Source organism: Lonchura striata, chromosome 21 (assembly GCF_050655825.1).
Source record: "Lonchura striata isolate lonStrDom1 chromosome 21, ASM5065582v1, whole genome shotgun sequence".
Lineage (NCBI taxonomy): Eukaryota > Metazoa > Chordata > Aves > Passeriformes > Estrildidae > Lonchura > Lonchura striata.
Genome location: NC_140723.1, coordinates 1356545 through 1375699, shown reverse-complemented (window position 1 = coordinate 1375699; position 19155 = coordinate 1356545). Strand labels below are relative to the sequence as shown.

The window sequence follows — 19155 nt, the reverse complement described above, 5'->3', positions numbered from 1 at the left end:
TGCAGAATCTCTATTGATTCTTGTAAAAAATCCCCAAAGTCCATCAAGCCTTTGGGTCCCTCTCCCTGGAGGCAGCTTCCCGTGTTGGGATGGGACAGTTCTGGTGCCACCAGCCCCAGTTTGCTTAGGAAGGGAGCTCTGCTGCCATGGGCAAGGCAGGGCTTGGCTGGGGGGAAAATTTCTAGAAAAGATATGTCCTGTAGAGGAGATGACACTGGAAGCAAACAGATTTTACTCTTGTCCCATCTGTGGCTCCTGCATAGCTGTGCAAACCTAGGAGGAAATTTTGTTGCAATAGAGTTTCATCCATTTTTGTGTCAAATTTTGTGCTATACTGCTAGGAAAACATATAGCACCCCTCCACACTCCTTAAATTAAAACTTAATTTATCAGGATTACAATTTAATGTTTATATTTTTTAGTCACGAATTATGGCAATACTTTATGCAGAATAATGTAAATAAATTCAGATAAATTCTACTTTATGGGCAATTACTCATAAACGTGTAGTTTTGAAAATATCTCGTTTAGCAGTTGGCATTATTAAAAAAAGAAAAGGAGAAAGCAAAGCCTTGATTCTATGAAATATTTCAAAATTCTCAAAATTAAAACCTGCAGTTAAAAGATTAACCATAACAAAAGATTTACCATAACTAAAGCTCTCAAATTGTAACAGTTACAGCAAATCACCACTGGAATTTTAAAATACAGTTTTCCCAAAGCTTTTCTGTGTAATGTGTGCATCTTTGCCTTTTCCTTATTTGCTCCCATTCATCCTTTCCTGTTACTGACATGGGTTTGTCTTTTTTCCCTTTAGAGAGTTTTGAGGTGACAGTCACCAAAGAAGGTGATAAAGGGTTCTTTCTATCCCTTTTATGAATATTAACCTACTAACTTTGGTTATGAAATGGGGAATCAGCACTGAAACAGAAGATCCTGTCATGCTCTTTTGTCCCATTTATACTCCCAGTTTTTTTCTATTTTAAAATATATTGATAAAAAGTGTTATGTAACCAAACCCTTGGTTAGAAATATCTGTAAATCAGACATCCATTTGAACTATTTGGCGTTATTGTACATTGTGTGGACACTGACGAAGTTGTTTGGAGGAAAGTAGCATTTTCTGATATTTTCACTTGTAGATCACTTCTTTGGGACAGCTGAAGTTTTCCACATGCTTTGTGAAGTGATGTTGAAGTGCTGAAGCTTTACAGCACCTTCCTGCAGTACACAACCTTCAGGACTGCCTTCAGTGGTTTAAAATATTAATCACCCCCCTCTTTTTGAATACCTCTAGATATGTTTTCATTAGGAGTGTGTTGTTGGTACTAAGAAACCTCTGCAACTATAATAGCAAAATAGTGGGGTTTGTTGGTGTAAGAAAATCCCCATCAAATATAACAAGTTGCAGAGGTAAAAACACAGTGTAGGTGGTCAAAGAGTTTATTGAGTGGCTTTTGTTGTGTTCTGGGCTCACCCAGCTGTGCCAGCCAGAGCTGTGATGTGTTTAAAAATGATCTGCTGGGGACTTGTCTTCCAAGTTTGTAGGGTGAAGAGTTTGACTAGCAGGAAAGCCTTCTAAAACATCTCCTGAGAGCTTTCTTGACTAACATTTGGCCAGTGTTGGTAGATAGCTGTTGAAATGGATGCCTGAGAAGTTGGTATTTCTACCTTTCTCATTCAGTAGTTTATTTTGATTCCCTGATTTTAGCCAGGTACATTGCACAGGAAGACTTTGTCCTTTGATCTGTTGACAGAATTTCTGTAATTATGGTGCTGAGCCTGTAATCGAAGCCTTTTCATCCCTTGACTTGTAACTGTGCATTTTAACCTCTTGCTCTGGTCAAAGTAAACCAGCTGCCCAGCTATTGCCAGTAGCTTGGCATAGAAGATATTACCAGTGGCCTTGGCTGTACGCTCACATAAGATCTACTCTTGCCCTAGAGCTGTCTCAAGTACTCCTGTGAAATGCCTGTCTACATTTCTCTTTTTCTCTTTTGTACTCCTGCATGAATGGATGCAAAGTAAACAAGTTGCTTGGAAGGCAGACGTTTGCTTCTTTTTACTAAAGTTCCCAGAATTCACCCATTTTAAAGCACAGTGCTCTTGCTTTGTCCACAGACCCTCACAAACCCCTGGCTGCAAAATATTTGGTCATTTATTTTTGAAATGTATCATCATGTTGACCAGTTCTAACCTGTCTTTAACTCTGTAGGTGAGATTTGTGGATTTAAAATCCACGGGCAAAATGTTCCCTTTGAAGCAGTGGTAGTGGATAAATCCACTGGTGAGGGAATAATACGCTCTAAGGAAAAGCTTGACTGTGAGCTGCAGAAGGACTACACGTTCACCATCCAGGCCTACGACTGTGGGAAGGGACCAGATGGAGCAAACGCAAAAAAATCCCACAAGTAAGTCAGTCTGGGCTGGGCTGAGGGGAATTTTGGTCCCAGGGGTCTCCTGCTTGTGGTGATTTATGGTCTGTGTATTGAGAGTCAGTGGGAACCAAGTTTTCATACTAAAAGGCTTTTCATGGAGCCACAGACAGGGTCAGCTCAGAAGGGACAACACTGGGGCATCTGGTCCAACCTCCCTGCTCAAGCAGGGCAATAATACGATAAAAAGGGCAGCAAAATGGACATGGACTGCTCGGACATGCCTTCATTTGTATTTTAGGCGGTACTGCTTTATCCTTCAATGTCTCTGGGTTTGCATTAGAAAACCAGGTGGGGACAGAAGCAGGGAAGCTGCTGATACACTTAAAATCTGTCTTGAGTTGGTAGAGTTTGCACTGGGGTACAAGGCCTCGACATTGCTTTGGAATTCAGTTTCTAAATCAAAAAACCTGGTTCAAGAATTCAGTCTATTAAGCTTAACAAAAAGCCAAAGCATTCATGTTTCTATTCTTTCCAGACAGCCCCACCAGAGAACCCAAGATCAATAGCATGGGGCTCATCTCTGCCTACATTAAAGAATGGGAACAAAAGAGGTCTTTAGCTTATCTTTATCTAAGGAAAAACCACAATATAAAATAGTCTCTAGAAAACCCACTTGAGAATAACTGTTTGACACTCTGGTGTAAACATCTGCAGAGCATGTGGGAGATGAGCAGTTGTGTGAAGCAACGAGAGGGGCCTAAATAAGATGAGAAGTAGAGTAGCAGACCTTCAACACAGATTTTCCTTTCTTATTCCTTGGTTAGACCTATCTGTGTAGTTCTTGCAACAGATATTCTCTGGTAGCATAAATGCCATTTGCCTTCATTTCAGTGGTGTATTATAGGGTATGAGGAGACAGGGTTGAGGTTGGTAGGAGGGAGCTCATTGCTCAGGAGCAGTGCAGTTCCAAGCTGTCAGGTTGAAAGACTGGCACGGCTCTGGTGGCACAGAGGGAGCTGCTGGATCCAGTGCTGGCTGGAGCAGGGTTTGCAGTGCCTGGGAGCTCTGTGTGTGTCATTGCAGGGCCACAGTCCACATCCAGGTGAACGACGTGAACGAGTACGCCCCGGTGTTCAAGGAGAAGTCCTACAAGGCCACGGTCATCGAGGGCAAGAGGTACGACAACATCCTCAAGGTGGAGGCCGTGGATGCAGATTGCTCCCCCCAGTTCAGCCAGATCTGCAGCTACGAGATCGTGACCCCGGACGTGCCCTTTGCCATCGACAAGGACGGTGAGACACCGAGCGGGCGCGGGGCTGACTCGCACTGGCACCCAAAGAGCAGGGGTCACCCTGCCAGCAGGGCTGGGCCTGGGGTCTGGCATTGCCAGCAGGGCTGGGCCTGGGGTCTGGCATTGGGAAGTCAAACAGTGCAGGGAATTCACTTGCTGATGAGTTTATTCAAGTCTGTATGAAATACATAAATGGTACCTGGATGTGTTTTATGCAGTAATGACCCTGAAGAATTGTCTTTATGTCTGACCATTGCCTTTTCTCTGTGTCAGGTTATATAAAAAACACAGAAAAGTTAAGCTATGGTAAAGAACACCAGTATAAACTGACAGTAACAGCCTATGACTGTGGGAAGAAGAGAGCTGCTGAGGATGTGTTGGTTAAAATTAGCATTAAGCCTACGTGCAAGCCTGGCTGGCAAGGTTAGTTTGCTGTCTTTCCTCTCTGCTTTTAGCATTTGCTGGTACCTTCAGTTAAACACGAGAGATCTTTTAATATTGTTTCTTTGGATAAATATTCAGGTTGGAGCAAAAGAATAGAATATGAGCCTGGCACTGGTTCTTTGGCTCTATTCCCTGGGATGCATTTGGAAACGTGTGATGAGCCAATAACCTCAGTGGAAGCAACAGTGGAGCTAGAAACCAACCATATTGGTAAAGGCTGTGACAGAGACACCTACTCTGAGAAATCCATCCACAGGCTCTGTGGTAAGAAGGCTTTTGTTAAAATAAAAGTGGTCTCTCTTGCTTACTAGTTTTACTTTGAATTTTGTGTTAGACCAGAAATCAGTGAGTAGATCTGGTCTTCAATTGCACATATTTTTGTTCAACTCATTTCCTCACTGGTAGCAAAAGGCATGAAATTGCCTGAAGGTGTCTTCTACAATAATTCTTAAATGTGGTAAAGAATCTCTCTCTTCTGCCTCTCTACTGTCTTACGTAGACTAATAATGTCCCTTGCATGAAATTCATAATCAAGAGCTGGAAGAATTTGTGTGGAAGGGTATAGTCATTAAAACCTCTGTTTTTCTGAGCATGATGGACGTAATGGCTGCAATCTGAGAAATACATGATGAAACACAGGAGAAAACTAAGAAAGAGTGGTTTGGAAAAAAACAGTTAACTTGGATCAGTTAGATTTGTGCTGTGCTTGCCCAGGAATAAAGGCCCTTGGCATCCACTTATGCTGCAGTTAAAGGTCTTACAAAAAGTCAGTGAAGTCCTTTGTAGCCATATGGAAGAATTGGGATTACAGGATAAATTATCACTCGTGACTTATGTCTTCAAGCACAGTTGAAAGTAATTGAAAGTCTGAGTAGCATGTAAGCCCAGAGAGGCAGGCAATTCCTGATTGAGGTCAGTGTGACGTTAAAGGTACCTGCTGCTGACGGTGCTGCAGGCAGGCAGTGACTGGGAGGGGGTGCTTGTGCACTCTTCAGCTGCTTCACTTCTGCTCTCACACTGACTACAGTGTCTAGAGAAGGGCATCGTGCTCGTGGGGCTGAAGGGCAAGTGGCATTCAGGAAAGGCTTCCTGAGATAGAGGCAAAATATCATTCTATAGCTGTGGAGGTTGAAACTGTTTTGTTTATTTTGAGATTAATTGTCTACCCAGAAGTGAAATTTCTGGAAGTTGCCATGGTATTAGATGCCTGTAATTAGTGCCACACTATTTAAAAGGAGAATTGGGTGATGGTAGTGCATAATCCTGACAGTTAGTGCTGAGGTAAACAGTTGAATTTGAAACGAGTGGTGGTCTTTTAAATTTCTGATTTCATTTGAGCATTTGTGTTGTAGGTGCTGCTTCTGGCACAGCTGAGCTGCTCCCCCCTCCAAGCAGTGCTGCTAACTGGACTGTGGGGCTGCCCACGGATAATGGCCATGACAGCGACCAGGTCTTCGAGTTTAATGGCACACAGGCTGTGAAGATTCCAGATGGTGTTGTCACAGTCAATCTGAAAGAGCCCTTCATGATTTCAGTATGGATGAGGCATGGGCCTGGAACCAAAGAGAAAGAGACAATTCTGTGCAATTCAGACAAGACAGGTTTGTCAATACTTCAGTTATAAACAGTCTTTTTGGTTGGTCGGTTTTTTATGTGCTCTGGCAGTACATGTGACAGTGTTTTCTCTACCTTAAGGTTTTCTTGCAATTTATATGAAGTTGACTTTAAAAATCACTGCTGTGCTTACTTACATTCAGGCTCGGCCTTAGATTATGTAGCTTCAGATTGGGCAGACTTGTTTTTCTAATTCTGTTTCAGTTTACATTATGCACTTCTTTTGCTGTGGTAGATGACTTATTCTGGCACTGCAGCCTCAAGTTTGCATCTCCAAAGATAGCCTTGTTCTTGAAGCTGCCTAAAAACATTAAGACACACATATCAGGTCTAGTGACAGCATTTGCTGCTGTATCTTTTTTTTCCTTAGGAAGATATAATTTCTCTTTCTCCAGAGATGCTTTTTTTAATTCTGTGCATAATTTCACTCTCTGCTTATGACACAGAAACAATGATTTGGAAAATGCCATTAATGAGAAGGAAATGTGATAACCCTGTTTCCCTAATTGCCATTTGTATCAAAAGAACCTCTTTTGTTTGCAAATAGAGCTCTTTTTCTCCTGCTGACAGGTTTTATCTCTGGCTGCTCAGTGCTGTGCCTTGGTTTAGGTTGGGTTTGGATAGAGACTTCTCTGTTCTGCAGCCTCATGAGTTCTTCAAGAGTGTTTGCCCTCACTGCTGCTGCAGATGTTTTACATTCCTCTTACCTTGCCTGATTTACTTCTGCATTGATTACAGCCTATCAGTGACTTTGATATTTAAGTGTGAAATTGCAGAGCAGGTGGATTTTGTAGGTGAGGTTTGCAGGCATTAATTGTTAATTAATTAATTGTTACTGCCGTGCAGATATGAACCGGCACCACTACACCCTCTACGTGCACAACTGCCGCCTGGTCTTCCTGCTCCGCCAGGACCCCTCCGAGGCCAAGAGCTACAAACCTGCCGAGTTCCACTGGAAGCTCAATCAGGTGAGCCTGCAGGGCTGAGTGCTGGAGTGCCAGAGGGAAAGCCAGTGAGCACTGACATCCCTGGCAGTGTCCTTAGTAATGAGTGCTTCCTGCCACTCCAAACTCCTGACTGCTGTTCTGCAGAGCCCAGCAGTGCTGCTTCTGCTTGTATCAAGTGGCAGCTTCAGCTTTTCATCTTGATAGATAATACAGCGTCAGTCTTACAGCTGTGACATCAGTTGTCTTCACTAAATGCACTCTAAGGTGGAGTGCATGAGAAAACAGGATGTATTTACTCCAGGTTGATTATAGGATTCAAGTACTTCTGAGCATTTGACATTTTCTCAGTGCTCTGGATCTGTGATAAATAGTCATGGCTTTTTAACAGTTTCTCTCAACAAATACCTGTCCTTTGTCAAGTCAGGTTGTCTTATAACAGTATTTCAGGATGTGCATACATGTAGATATGTATTTTTAGATTGAAATATGCTGTTATTTAATATAAAAATTAAAGGAAAGGAAGCATATCCAGCTTCCTGTTTTGGCAACATAATAAAGAAACTTTTTATTAATGTTTGGCAGTCAGTTTGCTTTTCAGATGTGTGCCATGTGTGTGAAAGATCAGCTGTGTCTGTACAGGATTGTGTTGTAGGTCGTTGGTACATCTGCATGTATGTTTATGTAAAACATGGCACCAGATCAGTTTCTGAACTGTAATGGGGGGAAAAAAAAGTCTTTTCAAAACTCTCTATTCAGGTGTGTGACAAAGAGTGGCACCACTATGTTGTCAACGTTGAATTTCCCGCGGTGTCTCTTTACGTGGATGGGGTTTCCTACGATCCTTTCCCAGTCACTGAGGATTACCCACTCCACCCTTCCAAGATAGAAACACAGCTGGTGGTTGGAGCATGTTGGCAAGGTAACTACTGACAATTGTTAATACTTCTAATTAACTTCTTTTAATGAAATCTTTGTGGTTGTCTAGAGGTACCCAGCAGATCTTTTTAGTGCATGAAATGTAACTTGTTTTGCCTCTTGCAGATGGGTTTTACTCCAAGCTGGTATCACGTATTTACTTTGAGTAATTTTTTCAAGGAGTGTTTGTTTATTTTCTCGTTGGCCACAGGTATGTGAAATACAGGGCTGCTCACCAGCCTGTATTCCATCAACATTTTTGTGGTGGCCATGGGGAATACTGTTAGCTTATTTTTAATAGGAGTTGTAACAATACCTCATATACTTCAGATTATCAAGCAGTACACTTCATTTCAAGTAGGTTGAAAAGCATCTTGTAGGAAAAATGTTCTCATCAGTGGAAGCCTGTCCAGCAGACAGCTCTGCAGAGCAACACGGCAGTGCTGTCTCTTGAGTATTTTACCATTTCTGTTTGTAAAAATAGACATCTGCTTTATTGTCTGTGCTATTTAGGCTGCTCTAAGTTGTATATACAGCTCCTCTCCAAGGGGAAAAAGATTTTATCCTTCTGAAGAAGTTCTTTTAACATTTCTTTTAAAAAATTAAAAGCCAATTTTAATTTTTGGTGCTTCCATTTGATAAATTGACTGCTCAATACATGTGATTCTATTACTGATAAGGGAATCTGTGTTGATAATGGCGTCTTTTGATCAGCTTACAATACCTTTTGGTGATCTACTGTATTAGTCTGGATCTCACATTAATTTCCTCTCAAATGGAGCCAGTTGTTAGACTTGTATCATCTTACTAAAGGAGGTTTGTGTGGGGTTTCCTCTCTTGGTTCTGCAGCTCTTGCTGGTGTCCCTGCTGCTTGTGTGTGGGGCTCTTTGGGCTGTGGTGCCATGACTGTTCTTGCAACAACACAGTGATGTGTCTTCCCCTGCACTGCAGCTTTTTGTCTCCAAGAACTCGTAATCCTTGAGGAGCTGGGTCCAATATAAGCAAATTTTGGGGGATGTGCTGCTTTGTGTATTCTGGGGTTTGCGAGTTTGCCAAATTGTAACTACTTGGTCCTTTCCCTATTGTCCTATTCTTTGTCTTGCTTTTCTACAGAATATGCAGGAAGTGAAAATGACAATGAAACTGTGCCCGAGACCTCTGCAGGTTGCTGGAGTTTTTTTCCCTACTGTTTTATTTCATTTTTAAGCCAAGACATTGCTTCATCTCACACACAGCATGAAATGCAGGCATTGCATTTGGGCCATTGACCTTCACATAATCCTCTCCTAGGCTTGTGTCTTCATTGTGCTTCTATTTGCAGAGCATCATCAGCTGACTTCTGCTTGGGTTTGGGTTTTTTTTTGTTTGTTTTGGGTATTTTTTTTGTTGCATCCAAATGTACTTCCATATACAAATCTGCAACAGTTGGGATTGCAGTGAAGTGGTGAAAAAAGTTGCTGTTGTAAAATAGCAGCTATAATCTTTTTCATCCAGTTTTGTTAAAGCATAAACACACATCATCCTATATAAATGTATGTATTTATGCATGTAGGTATGTGTCTTTATTATAGAATTTATTCAGTACATTGGGCAGGACCTCTGGAACTCGGGTACCTTTGCTCCTCTCTCAGAACAAGACTGATCTCATATTTAGATCAGGCTGCTCATAAACACAGACCTGTAATTCACAAGGGATACTCACTTGGTCAGATATTTATATAAATCTCTAATTGTGAATGAGCAAAAAAGCTTTGGCTACCGGTTATTTTAGATTTGCTCCAGGGTTATTTCCTCGTAACAAATTTTAGTGGTAGTTCGGTGGGTTTTGTGTCTTGAGTTGAGATACTTAAAATTAGTGTATATTTTTAAAAGTGAATTCAAGATATATGCCCTTCCTGTAAAGTTTAAGAATTGCTGGATTAGTCTAGATGTAACTGGCAAGAGGTTTCTAGCTGTGCATCGCATTTTAATTTGGCAAGGAGGAAGCAGCATCCAGGGGCTCCAGAAGCTGAAGCCATATGAAAATTGTATAATTTTCACCACTAAATATTTGAGTTGTATCAAGGATCTTTTATCACTTAGAACTTCTAAAACAAGTTTAGACATCTTTCTAAAATCAGGTTGCTTAGTTAAGTAATGGGCTTGAAAACAGACATTTTCAGGTGGTATTTTGTGGCCCCAGGATTTAGTAAGATGGACTAGCTGATCATTATGACATCATCTTCAAAAACACTGAGGAATCAAGGGTTTGTTAGGTTGCCCTTATCAGACTTAACTCAGCTGAGGTGCCTGGGTTTAAATTGCTCACTTGAATCTGCAGAGAGAAGATGGCACCTTTAGAGGGGGCAGGTAGCTCTTGGACACCTCTCTCAGAATGAACTGAATGACTTTACAAAGCTCCTTTCTACCCTTGGGGTGTAGGGAGATCCTGCAGTACTGGTTTAGGTGGAGATCCTTGCACCTGGAGGGATGCTGTCCTGTGTCCTGAGTAGAAGGAGGTGTTACCTCAGCAGGAAGATTGAGGTTTCATGGCTCATCCCATTGTGTTTGATTTCTGAGCACCACCTCGCTGTATGGGGCTTCTTTAGAGATGTTTGTCATGGAGCAGTCAGTTCAAGGTGGCCACAGCTGTCTGAAGGCCACGTGCATGGTGACCTGTTTAATTCTTTCTTTATGCCTGACCATAATCACAAGGTTAACACCCAGAATGGATGAAAACTAACCTGCATGTGTGTAATACTGTGTGTATCAGCTGGCATACTTGTTGTTTTACAAAAGAAAAATCAAAAAGAATCATAACAAGTAAAGATCTTTCCTCCCTCGTGTTTTGAAGGTGGTGAACTGCGCATGGCTCAGTTTTTCCGAGGCAGTTTGGCAGGGCTGATGATCCGTTCTGGTAAACTGGAGAACAAGAAGGTGATTGATTGCCTCTACACTTGCAAAGAGGGGCTGGATTTGCAGATGGCTGATGGTGTTGGCAAAGGTGTGAAGGTAAATTTGCATATAAATAAAGGGGAACATATATATTCCTTCCCTGATAAGAGTTGCAAGTTTTACTGGCAGAGTTAACAGGGTGCCCCAGATAGAACAAGCTCATCTCTTGTGTCATTCTGCATTAATACATAAAACTAGGAAACTTTTCTTGTATAAACCTGGTCTTAGGAATGAAAGTTACTCTGCTGTCTTTTAAGTCTTGAAGAGAAGACTTACATATTTGTAAGCCGCTGTTTTACCAGCTGTGCAGATTGTCTAATAAGAGATCTTTAACAAGCAGCTTCATAAAATGAGATTATGTGGCTTTTTCAGTAGCAAGGCTGTGTGAACAGAGCTAAATTTCTCTTATATGTTAGGTGTCTCTCTTCTGTATTGCTAGAACCAGAACTATGATGTGTGCTTAGATTTTTTCTTAAAGAATAAAACACAAATGCATTGCACTGGGGTAAGGCAGTGTAGGGAGCTCAGACTGCCACAAGGCCGGGAAGTAACGACCCTGTTGCTTTGAATATGGAAGCAATTCTCCTGCATTTAGCAGAGCTGAACTCCAGTTTGAATTGCCAGATCATGTCACTCCGTTGGGTGCTCTCTTACAGTTTTCTTCCTTTTTTTCAGCTCCACATGAACCCAAGCCAGTCAACGCTGACCATAGAAGGGGATGACATTGACAGGGTGGACAAGGCCATGCAGCACATTTCCTACCTGAACTCCCGCCAGTTCCCAACACCTGGCATTCGGAGGCTGAAGATCACCAGCACTGTCAAGTACGTCCTGGTGCTGAGCTGGAGCATCCCTGTGCAGGGCTGGTGGAGCCTGGTGTTCATGGATCTCACTTGGGAGAAACAAAGGAGTCCTGGGCTATGTGACCATCCCGCATTTCAGTACAGCTGATGTTTTCCACACCAGCCCTCTGCTTTCTGCCTGAGAATGGAGTAGGGAGTGTGTAAGATGGGGAGGAAAGTATTGCCAGAGTGCTGGGAGCGTCTCCAGTGTCACAGCTTCATCTAAAGGGGTTACCTGTGGCTCTAAGTCAAAATGTAGAAATGAGGCCAAATGGTAACTGTAAGTAAAAATTAATTGTAAGATTGCTCCCTTGGTGGCTATTCCATACTTTCCAGGGCAGCTGATGAATTTGTCTAAGACTCTTGGGTCTGAGACAGCTTTTCAAAAATTTATAAAGCAATTACTGTCTGTAATTGTGCTTCCATCTGAAATAACCATCTTGACTTCAAAACTGCTTCTGTCTCTCAGGTGTTTCAATGAAGAGGCCTGTGTCTCCATTCCCTCTGTGGAGGGGTATGTCATGGTCTTGCAGCCAGAGGAGCCAAAAATCAGCCTGAGTGGCATCAACCACTTTGCCCGCTCTGCCTCAGAGTTCGAGAGCTCCGAGGGCGTTTCCCTCTTCCCGGAGCTTCGCATCATCAGCACCATCACCCGGGAGGTGGAGCCCGAGGGAGATGGGGATGAAGATCCTACAGGTAACAGCCACTGTTGCCCACCCTCAGCTGGCTCAGTGCTCCTGGGGGAGCATCTTCCTTTTGCAGAGAGCTGTGGGCTTTTCATACAGAATCCAGTAAGGGAAAAAAAGATGTAGATCCTCTGGTCTGGGCTAACAAAAACTTACCTGGAAATGATAAGAAGTCCAGGCCATTATCCTCATGTAAATATCCCTTGTTTGTATTTTGTATTTTATTTTTTAAATCATTATTTTGTGAATACTTGTTCTCCTCAGGCCTAGATTTTAATATTTGTTCTGGTGTTTCTGCTTAAATCTTTGGCTTTTTCTCTGTTTTTTAGTCCAAGAGTCTTTGGTATCTGAAGAGATCATGCACAACCTGGATATGTGTGAGGTGACAGTGCTGGGAGAGGAGCTAAATCAGGAACAAGAGAGCCTGGAGATTGACATGACACGATTACAGCAGAAAGGCATTGAGATGAGCAGTTCCAACCTGGGCATGATAATCACAGGTAGGGGTTCCTGCTGCTGCTCTTGGAAGGGTCTGAAGGGACTGACAAAGGGAGTAATTCTAGAGAGGTGGTTTGTTACACCTTACCCCAAATACTTCATTTTTTTTTAGAAATTCAAACTTGGAGTACCTTTAGAATTCCAAGCAAAGCAATTCTGTGGAAAGCTGTGATTCCAGAAAATACAACATTCTAGAACCTTCCTTCTGTTCTTTACTCTGTTCCAAATAGCAGGTCACCTCTGGACTGTGGAACTGCAGTTAGACTTTGCCCAGAAAAGGCTCGTTCCTTCCAGGGGTACTCCAGTGCCTAGGACCATGCATCATTCTTTTCTGTTATGTTGAAGTATTCCATAGAACAGCTCCCAGAATCCTTTCAAAGACTCACTGGGTTTAGGATTTTATCACAAAACCAACCCACAGGATTTCAGTGGAGCCACACGTGTGTGTCAGTGGTGTTACCATTTCTGCATCCTTGAACATCTGCTGGCCAAGAAACTCTAGGTGAAGGAACAGAGCAGTATTTGTCTGGGCTCTGAAGGGTGCCAGTCCTTTGCAGAGCAGCTGCTGTAGCTGTGCTGTCCCCGCAGGGGTGGACACCATGGCTAACTACGAGGAGGTTCTGCACCTGATCCGCTACAGGAACTGGCACACGGCGTCTCTGTTCGACAGGAAGTTCAAGCTGCTCTGCTCCGAGCTCAACGGCCGCTACGTCAGCAACGAGTTCCAGGTGGAGGTGGGTGCCTGCCCCGAGGGGCTGGGAGCCTGGAAGGCTCAGCAGCATGGCACTGCTTGCCTCAGCTGATGGATAATCGATCAATTATTGATTTAGGTCTTGTCCTGTAAATAAGTATTAGGAAATGTCAGCGTTTCAGGCAGTATTTTATATATAAATGTGGTTTTAGTCCTGTATTTCAGCTTGAAATAAAATTGTTGTTTGTAGAAGTAGTAGTGTGGCTGATGGAGGTGCGAAGGTGAAAAGGTTGCATGGAAAACACAGATTATTAATTTAGCAAATGGAGTGAGAGTGGTGCTACCACAGAGCTGAGTGGCCTTTGTGTGTCACTTCTGGGATGCCACAGATGGGTGTGCTGGGCCCTTTGCTGTTTTGCTTGTGATGTGTAAATTTCTGATACTAAGGGATTGCAAGCACAGAGAGGCTAAAATTGTATTTCCTCTGCAGCAGGGTACAGGTTGATTATTATTTAGTATGCTCACATCAAATGGATGGAAGTACAGCAGAAAATGGCATTAAAAACACTAAAATTTTAATTTTTTTCCTCATTATTTTTATCTCTTCAGAATTAAACTATTGGGTTTCTGAAGCATAACACTTTCTGTTTTTGTCTAGGTGAATGTTATCCACACAGCCAGCCCAGTGGAACATGCCAATCACATTGCTGCACAGCCACAGTTCATTCACCCAGTGCATCATTCCTTTGTTGATCTCTCTGGTCACAACTTGGCAAACCCTCATCCCTTTTCAGGTCAGGATTCTCAGCCATTGAGTTGAGCTGTTTTCTTGTCTTTCAGATTGATGTGATTATATTTAAGGAAATGAAGCCTAGTTCTTTCCTACTGACTTTTAAATGGCTGTAGACAAACTGCCTTTGTGTAATATATATGAAATATAATAATGTACTGAAATACTGGTGTAAAGCCATTTCCTCTGGCAGTGATGGGAAGGGGAGTAGTTGTTAGCACGGTGTAAGCTGTGTGTGTGTTGTGTTTGCTGGCTGCAGTGGTCCCCAGCACAGCCACCGTGGTGATCGTGGTGTGTGTCAGCTTCCTGGTGTTCATGATCATCCTGGGCGTGTTCCGGATCCGCGCCGCGCACCAGAGAACCATGCGGGACCAGGACTCGGGCAAGGAGAACGAGATGGACTGGGACGACTCTGCTCTGACCATCACTGTGAACCCCATGGAGGTAACCCTGGGCAGCTGCTGGCCTCCTCAGCTGGGGCTGGCCATGGGCACAGGGAGGGCAGAACCAGCCCTGGGCACGGGGCAGAGGCTGGGGATTTAGAACGAATGTGCCAAATGCCAAGGGCAGTTGGCTCTAACTGCTGTACAGCAACTACTAGCTGCTGTAGTTGGTTGGGATCTTGCAGGGGTTAGAGTTTCATGATGGAGAATGGCATTTTACAGGCCAGTGTCCAGCACTAGTGTTCATCATGTGCACAGTGCCTGAAACACAGCTTGCTTTTGTCTAAACTAGCAGGAATTTATTGTCAAAACATCTGTGTTTATGATGTGTCCTTCTCCTGTGGCTGACATCTGAATTTTTAGAAAATTGGCTCTATGTCCTATTGTAAGATTCTTTTCCAGTAGAATTTGCAGTACTGGATCACCCTTCAGAGCCATTTTGTGTAGAGTGCCAGGACTGACAGCAGTGTCACAGAACTTTTTTACAGCGTGCTACTTCCTTTGTCTTTCTGGTTTCTGTCTAATTCCTGCTGAACTTCTAAATCCAGCAAGGAATCTGTAATAGCTCTTCCTCAATATAATACCTTGAATAAAGAACAAAAAGAATTTTGGCCAGTATGGTAATGATAGCTAATTTTTGTCTGAACAGACTTACGAGGATCAACACAGCAGTGAAGAGGAGGAGGAGGAGGAAGAAGAAAGTGAAGACGGAGAAGAAGATGACATCACTAGTGCAGAGTCTGAAAGCAGTGAGGAGGAAGAGGGAGAGCAGGAGGAGGACCAACAGAATGTTAACAGACAGCAGCAGCTGGAATGGGATGACTCTACCCTCAGTTATTGATTCTAGCTGCTCCCTTTGTCTTTCTGTTCCCGCTCTAGAAGACTCCACTGTAACACACTCCATTGGTACCAAGGATTCATGGTGTTTAAAACAAAAAATTCATTCTGGCCAGTAGATTGACCCCCCACACAAGCCGTGTTTGTGTTCTGTCAGCTAGTTCCTGATGTTTAGGGTTGTAGTTAGCACCTCTTCCTTCAGCCATGCCTCAGTGACTGGATTTTTTTTACACTCTGTGAGGAACCACCTTGCACTTTTTTCTTCTTGTCATCTCAGCTAAGTGACTCTACAGCTCTGTAGCCATTGCACATGAAATTCTGAACTGTCTTTTTTTGCTCAGTGAAACAAATTTGGCTTTGTTCCTTTTTCTCTTTCTAAAAGATGCAAAGATTGCTTGTTGACAAAGGGTAAAGCTGCTCATTTCAGCCTGTTGATTTATTTTAATTTTTTTTCCCCGAATTAGTGCATGTGTAAAGTGGCAGAATGAGGTTCATATGTAGAAGATTAACAAGACTTTTTAATATTTTGTAAATATATTGGAATTATGTAATTACGTCATTTGTGGTAGTGAAAACAGGGATTGGGGTTTAAAACATGCTAAAGTGAAAAATCATGCAGCATGAACTATTCCAAGTCTCATCCTATTGCAGCAGGAGCACGGGCACAGTTCTTAGTGTAGATGTTCAGTAACTCTGTCTTGGCCTTGACTGCGATGTGTGCTCATGCCCCGCTCTCCTTGAACTCCTTCCTTTTCTTTCATCTCCTTTTTTTTTTGCAGAGGGAACAGACAAGCTTGTGAGTTTTGTAAAGGCTTTAGGAGCCTCTGCAGAGGTTCAGCTCCCCTGTGCACTACAGTTTGTTTTTAGTTTTATTTTTATCTCCAATTAAGGCTTGCCATGAAGGCTTTTAAGTTATTGGGGAAATAACACTACATGTACGGTGGGCAGATCTGTGGGGTGTGGCCACAGCTCCTGCTAGTTCTGGGGAGCGTGCCTGGAGTGCAGTGTGGGCTGTGCACACTGCAGACAGGTTTGGGTGGAGGGGAGGCTGAGACCTGGCTACCTGAGCACCCAGGCTACCGGTCTACATGGATAGGGATTTTGGGGTTTTTTGTTGTTCATTTTTTCTAATTTGGAAGTGGGAGGGTTTGGGGTGTAGCTGATACCACTGAACACTCCTGCTCCTCCCCTGCAGCCCCTTGTACAGTAATTCAGATTGTCGGTGTTTTAAGCCTTTGTTTACACTTAGTAATTGTGTTTTCCTGCTGGTGAAAAACCGTAGCATAAACTATCCGACCAGAAAACCTTGGGAATCATATTAATTCATGTGATTGGGTTGTTTCTGATCCCAGTTCCAATTTGGGATTGCAGAGGGCAGTAGCTGGAAGGTACAAACATGGGGGGGTTGTTTTTCCTGTCAGGCAGGGTTGTTTAACTTTATTTGGTCTGATGCAGAGTCGTGAATAATGAATTTCTGCTCGATATCTGTGGAGTGGATTAAAGAGTAACTTGTTCTGCCTGTAGCAGGAGCCTGGGACTGCATTCCCTCCTGAGCACGGTAAGCCAAGCGCCAGCGTTTGCTCCTGGGTGTGGGTGCAGAGCCCAGCGTGCCACAGCCAGGCCAGGGCAGGGCCAGGAGCACTGGGAAGGGCCAGAGAGGGGCACAAAGGCTGCTGAGCACCAGAGGGATGAAGGATCAGGGTTGAGCACGTGTTTGTACAGCTGGATTTCCAGGGCAGCCCTGCTCTCACCTACGGGATCGATGGGGCTTTGCTCTGGGGGAACCCACTGAGGAGTGCCTTTACACTAGAGATGGACCTGGCAGCAGGGAAAGAACCCACACCAGAACTTACTGTTTTTTGGGGTTGTTTTGGTTTTTTTTTTAATGTAAAATTTTAGATTTCTAAAATGGGAAAACAGTTTTGACTACTTATGTGGTAATTAACTGCTAGTTTTAAGTAAACTGGGAAACTTTTAACTTATGTCTGACAGTTGTCCTGTGTTAATGTGTAGAAGACTTATCCTTCCATATACTGTTGCTGTAGCTGCTGTATTTTAGACCAAAACTGATCATGACTTAATGGTAATACTGAGGGGTTGTAATGTCCTGATGCAGTTTGTAGCCACTGTGGGTATAACTTTTCAGATGTGTATATTGGTAACAGGTCAGTTTGGAAAGTCTATAAGCTACAATAAATTTCTGGTTCTAAAGGTTGTTTGCATTTTTTATTTTCCTGAGTGAAACAATAGAATCCACTTATATAAACTGTGTTAATTTGCCTCTGCTGGGGGAGTACGAGAGTTTGTGGTCATTGCTCTCAAGCACAGAAGGACTTGGCAGCATTTGTGTACAATTTATCAATATCTTTTATTTCTTATTTACAAAACATGTACCTAATGCAACTGAAAAGCTAAACATGTAAACATTCTCTTCTTGCAGAACCACGGTTTGGCTTAAAAAAATACTTCTTTTTCAAAGGCAACAGAATAAGCACAATCAGTTTGTACAGAGTTAAAAAAAAAAATAATGACAGAAACATCTCTAAATAAATAGAAATCGGTCTATCATTCTGAGCATATTTATAAAAATGAGAAGCTACTTGTAATGAAATGGAACATTTTTGAAAATTATTTAAGTTTCAATCTTTAGTACAGTTCAGCTTGCTGAACCATTAGGTGAGCTGCTGCTTTGTGAATTTGGAGTCAAAGGCTCTTTGCTGACCCAACAGAGCTGTCAGATTTATCCAAGATATTCTCCCAGGGTGTACAAGGAAGAAGGTCCACACGATGACTCACTGAATTTTTACTGCTCGTAGGTAAGTCAAGTTTTCCAGACTAAGCAAGCTCTGTAAAACTGTGCTCAGTTCTTGCAGTTGATACTGATACACCTTTGTGTTATTGCACTTCTCAAAGAGAGGGGCAGGACAGGAGCCACTGCTCTGAAATCTGTGAGGGCCAGGCCTTTGTGCTGGGAGAGCTGGAGGGACTGAGGAGAGCAGGGTGCCAGTGCTGCAGCGCCCGACCACCAGGCTCTGGCACTGCAAGAGAATTGCTTTTGCAGCTCTGGAACTGTAGTGTCTTCCCTTCCACAAGAACCTGATCGGGGCTGTGGTTTCAGTGCATCTCACCTTGCACAGGGCCCAAGAGGTTTTTGGTTTTTTTGGCATACTTTTTGCTCAGTAAATCAGTTTAATAAGCAAGGAAATAGCAATATTTACTCTAAAATGGAGCAGAGGTACAGGACTCACTGATCAGCCTGCACAGAGCTCTAAATCCTGCAGTATTTCCCTCTAGTACCAAAGCAGCTGTTAGAGCCTGAGTGCTTCAGTCACAGTATCATCTGAAGGTGGAGGAAAAGGGTTAGATTAAATTGAAATGAGGTCTCTTCTGTGCCAGAACTGCTGCTTCTACCACCAGGTGCTTGAGAGGCAACAGGGCTTGTATGAATAGATCCAAACCAGAACAGACCTCACAGCTTAACATCTTTTATGAAAAGCAGTTAGTACTTTAATGTGAAAATGCAATCTTAGCGTTTTCAGGTTTGAAACCAAAATAAATGCAGAAATGCAGGAGTTACTTGAGGCTCGACTAAAGCCTAACTTTGGAAAGCAAAGTACCTGATCCAGTGGCCACCTCAAAGCTGCTTTTGTGCCATCAGTTCTAGACAGCAGTGGCTGAGTTCCAGCTCAGTTTCCGAACACTTTGGCCTCTGGAGCAGACAGAAAACAATACGACAGCGAGGTGTTTTTATCCTGTCTCAAGGCAGAGTAAAACCATTTGTCCAAGTCAGCTTTGGTGTGCTTTGAGCTGACCCACCTTGGTGGACACTGACACAGGGCAGGAGT

General features: G+C 43.0%; 1 protein-coding gene across 4 annotated transcripts in view; it reads left to right on the top strand.

Moving 5' to 3' along the window:
* CLSTN1 (calsyntenin 1) overlaps positions 1–17521 on the top strand; it is a 29450-nt gene extending 11929 nt beyond the window's left edge. The window contains exons 3-19 of one of the 4 annotated variants that reach the window (XM_021537792.3): positions 818–847; positions 2216–2411; positions 3462–3670; positions 3943–4092; positions 4192–4377; positions 5466–5714; positions 6574–6695; positions 7431–7593; positions 8703–8753; positions 10423–10580; positions 11199–11347; positions 11835–12061; positions 12381–12551; positions 13138–13283; positions 13899–14034; positions 14290–14474; positions 15123–17521. In XM_021537792.3, the coding sequence (XP_021393467.1) occupies positions 818–847; positions 2216–2411; positions 3462–3670; positions 3943–4092; positions 4192–4377; positions 5466–5714; positions 6574–6695; positions 7431–7593; positions 8703–8753; positions 10423–10580; positions 11199–11347; positions 11835–12061; positions 12381–12551; positions 13138–13283; positions 13899–14034; positions 14290–14474; positions 15123–15314 (2720 nt within the window). In that variant the 3' untranslated portion in view covers positions 15315–17521. The remainder of the gene's footprint in view (positions 1–817; positions 848–2215; positions 2412–3461; positions 3671–3942; positions 4093–4191; positions 4378–5465; positions 5715–6573; positions 6696–7430; positions 7594–8702; positions 8754–10422; positions 10581–11198; positions 11348–11834; positions 12062–12380; positions 12552–13137; positions 13284–13898; positions 14035–14289; positions 14475–15122) is intronic. The other 3 variants (XM_021537793.4, XM_077788097.2, XM_077788098.2) reach the window with 3 other exon arrangements.
* The last annotated feature ends 1634 nt before the right edge of the window (positions 17522–19155 follow it).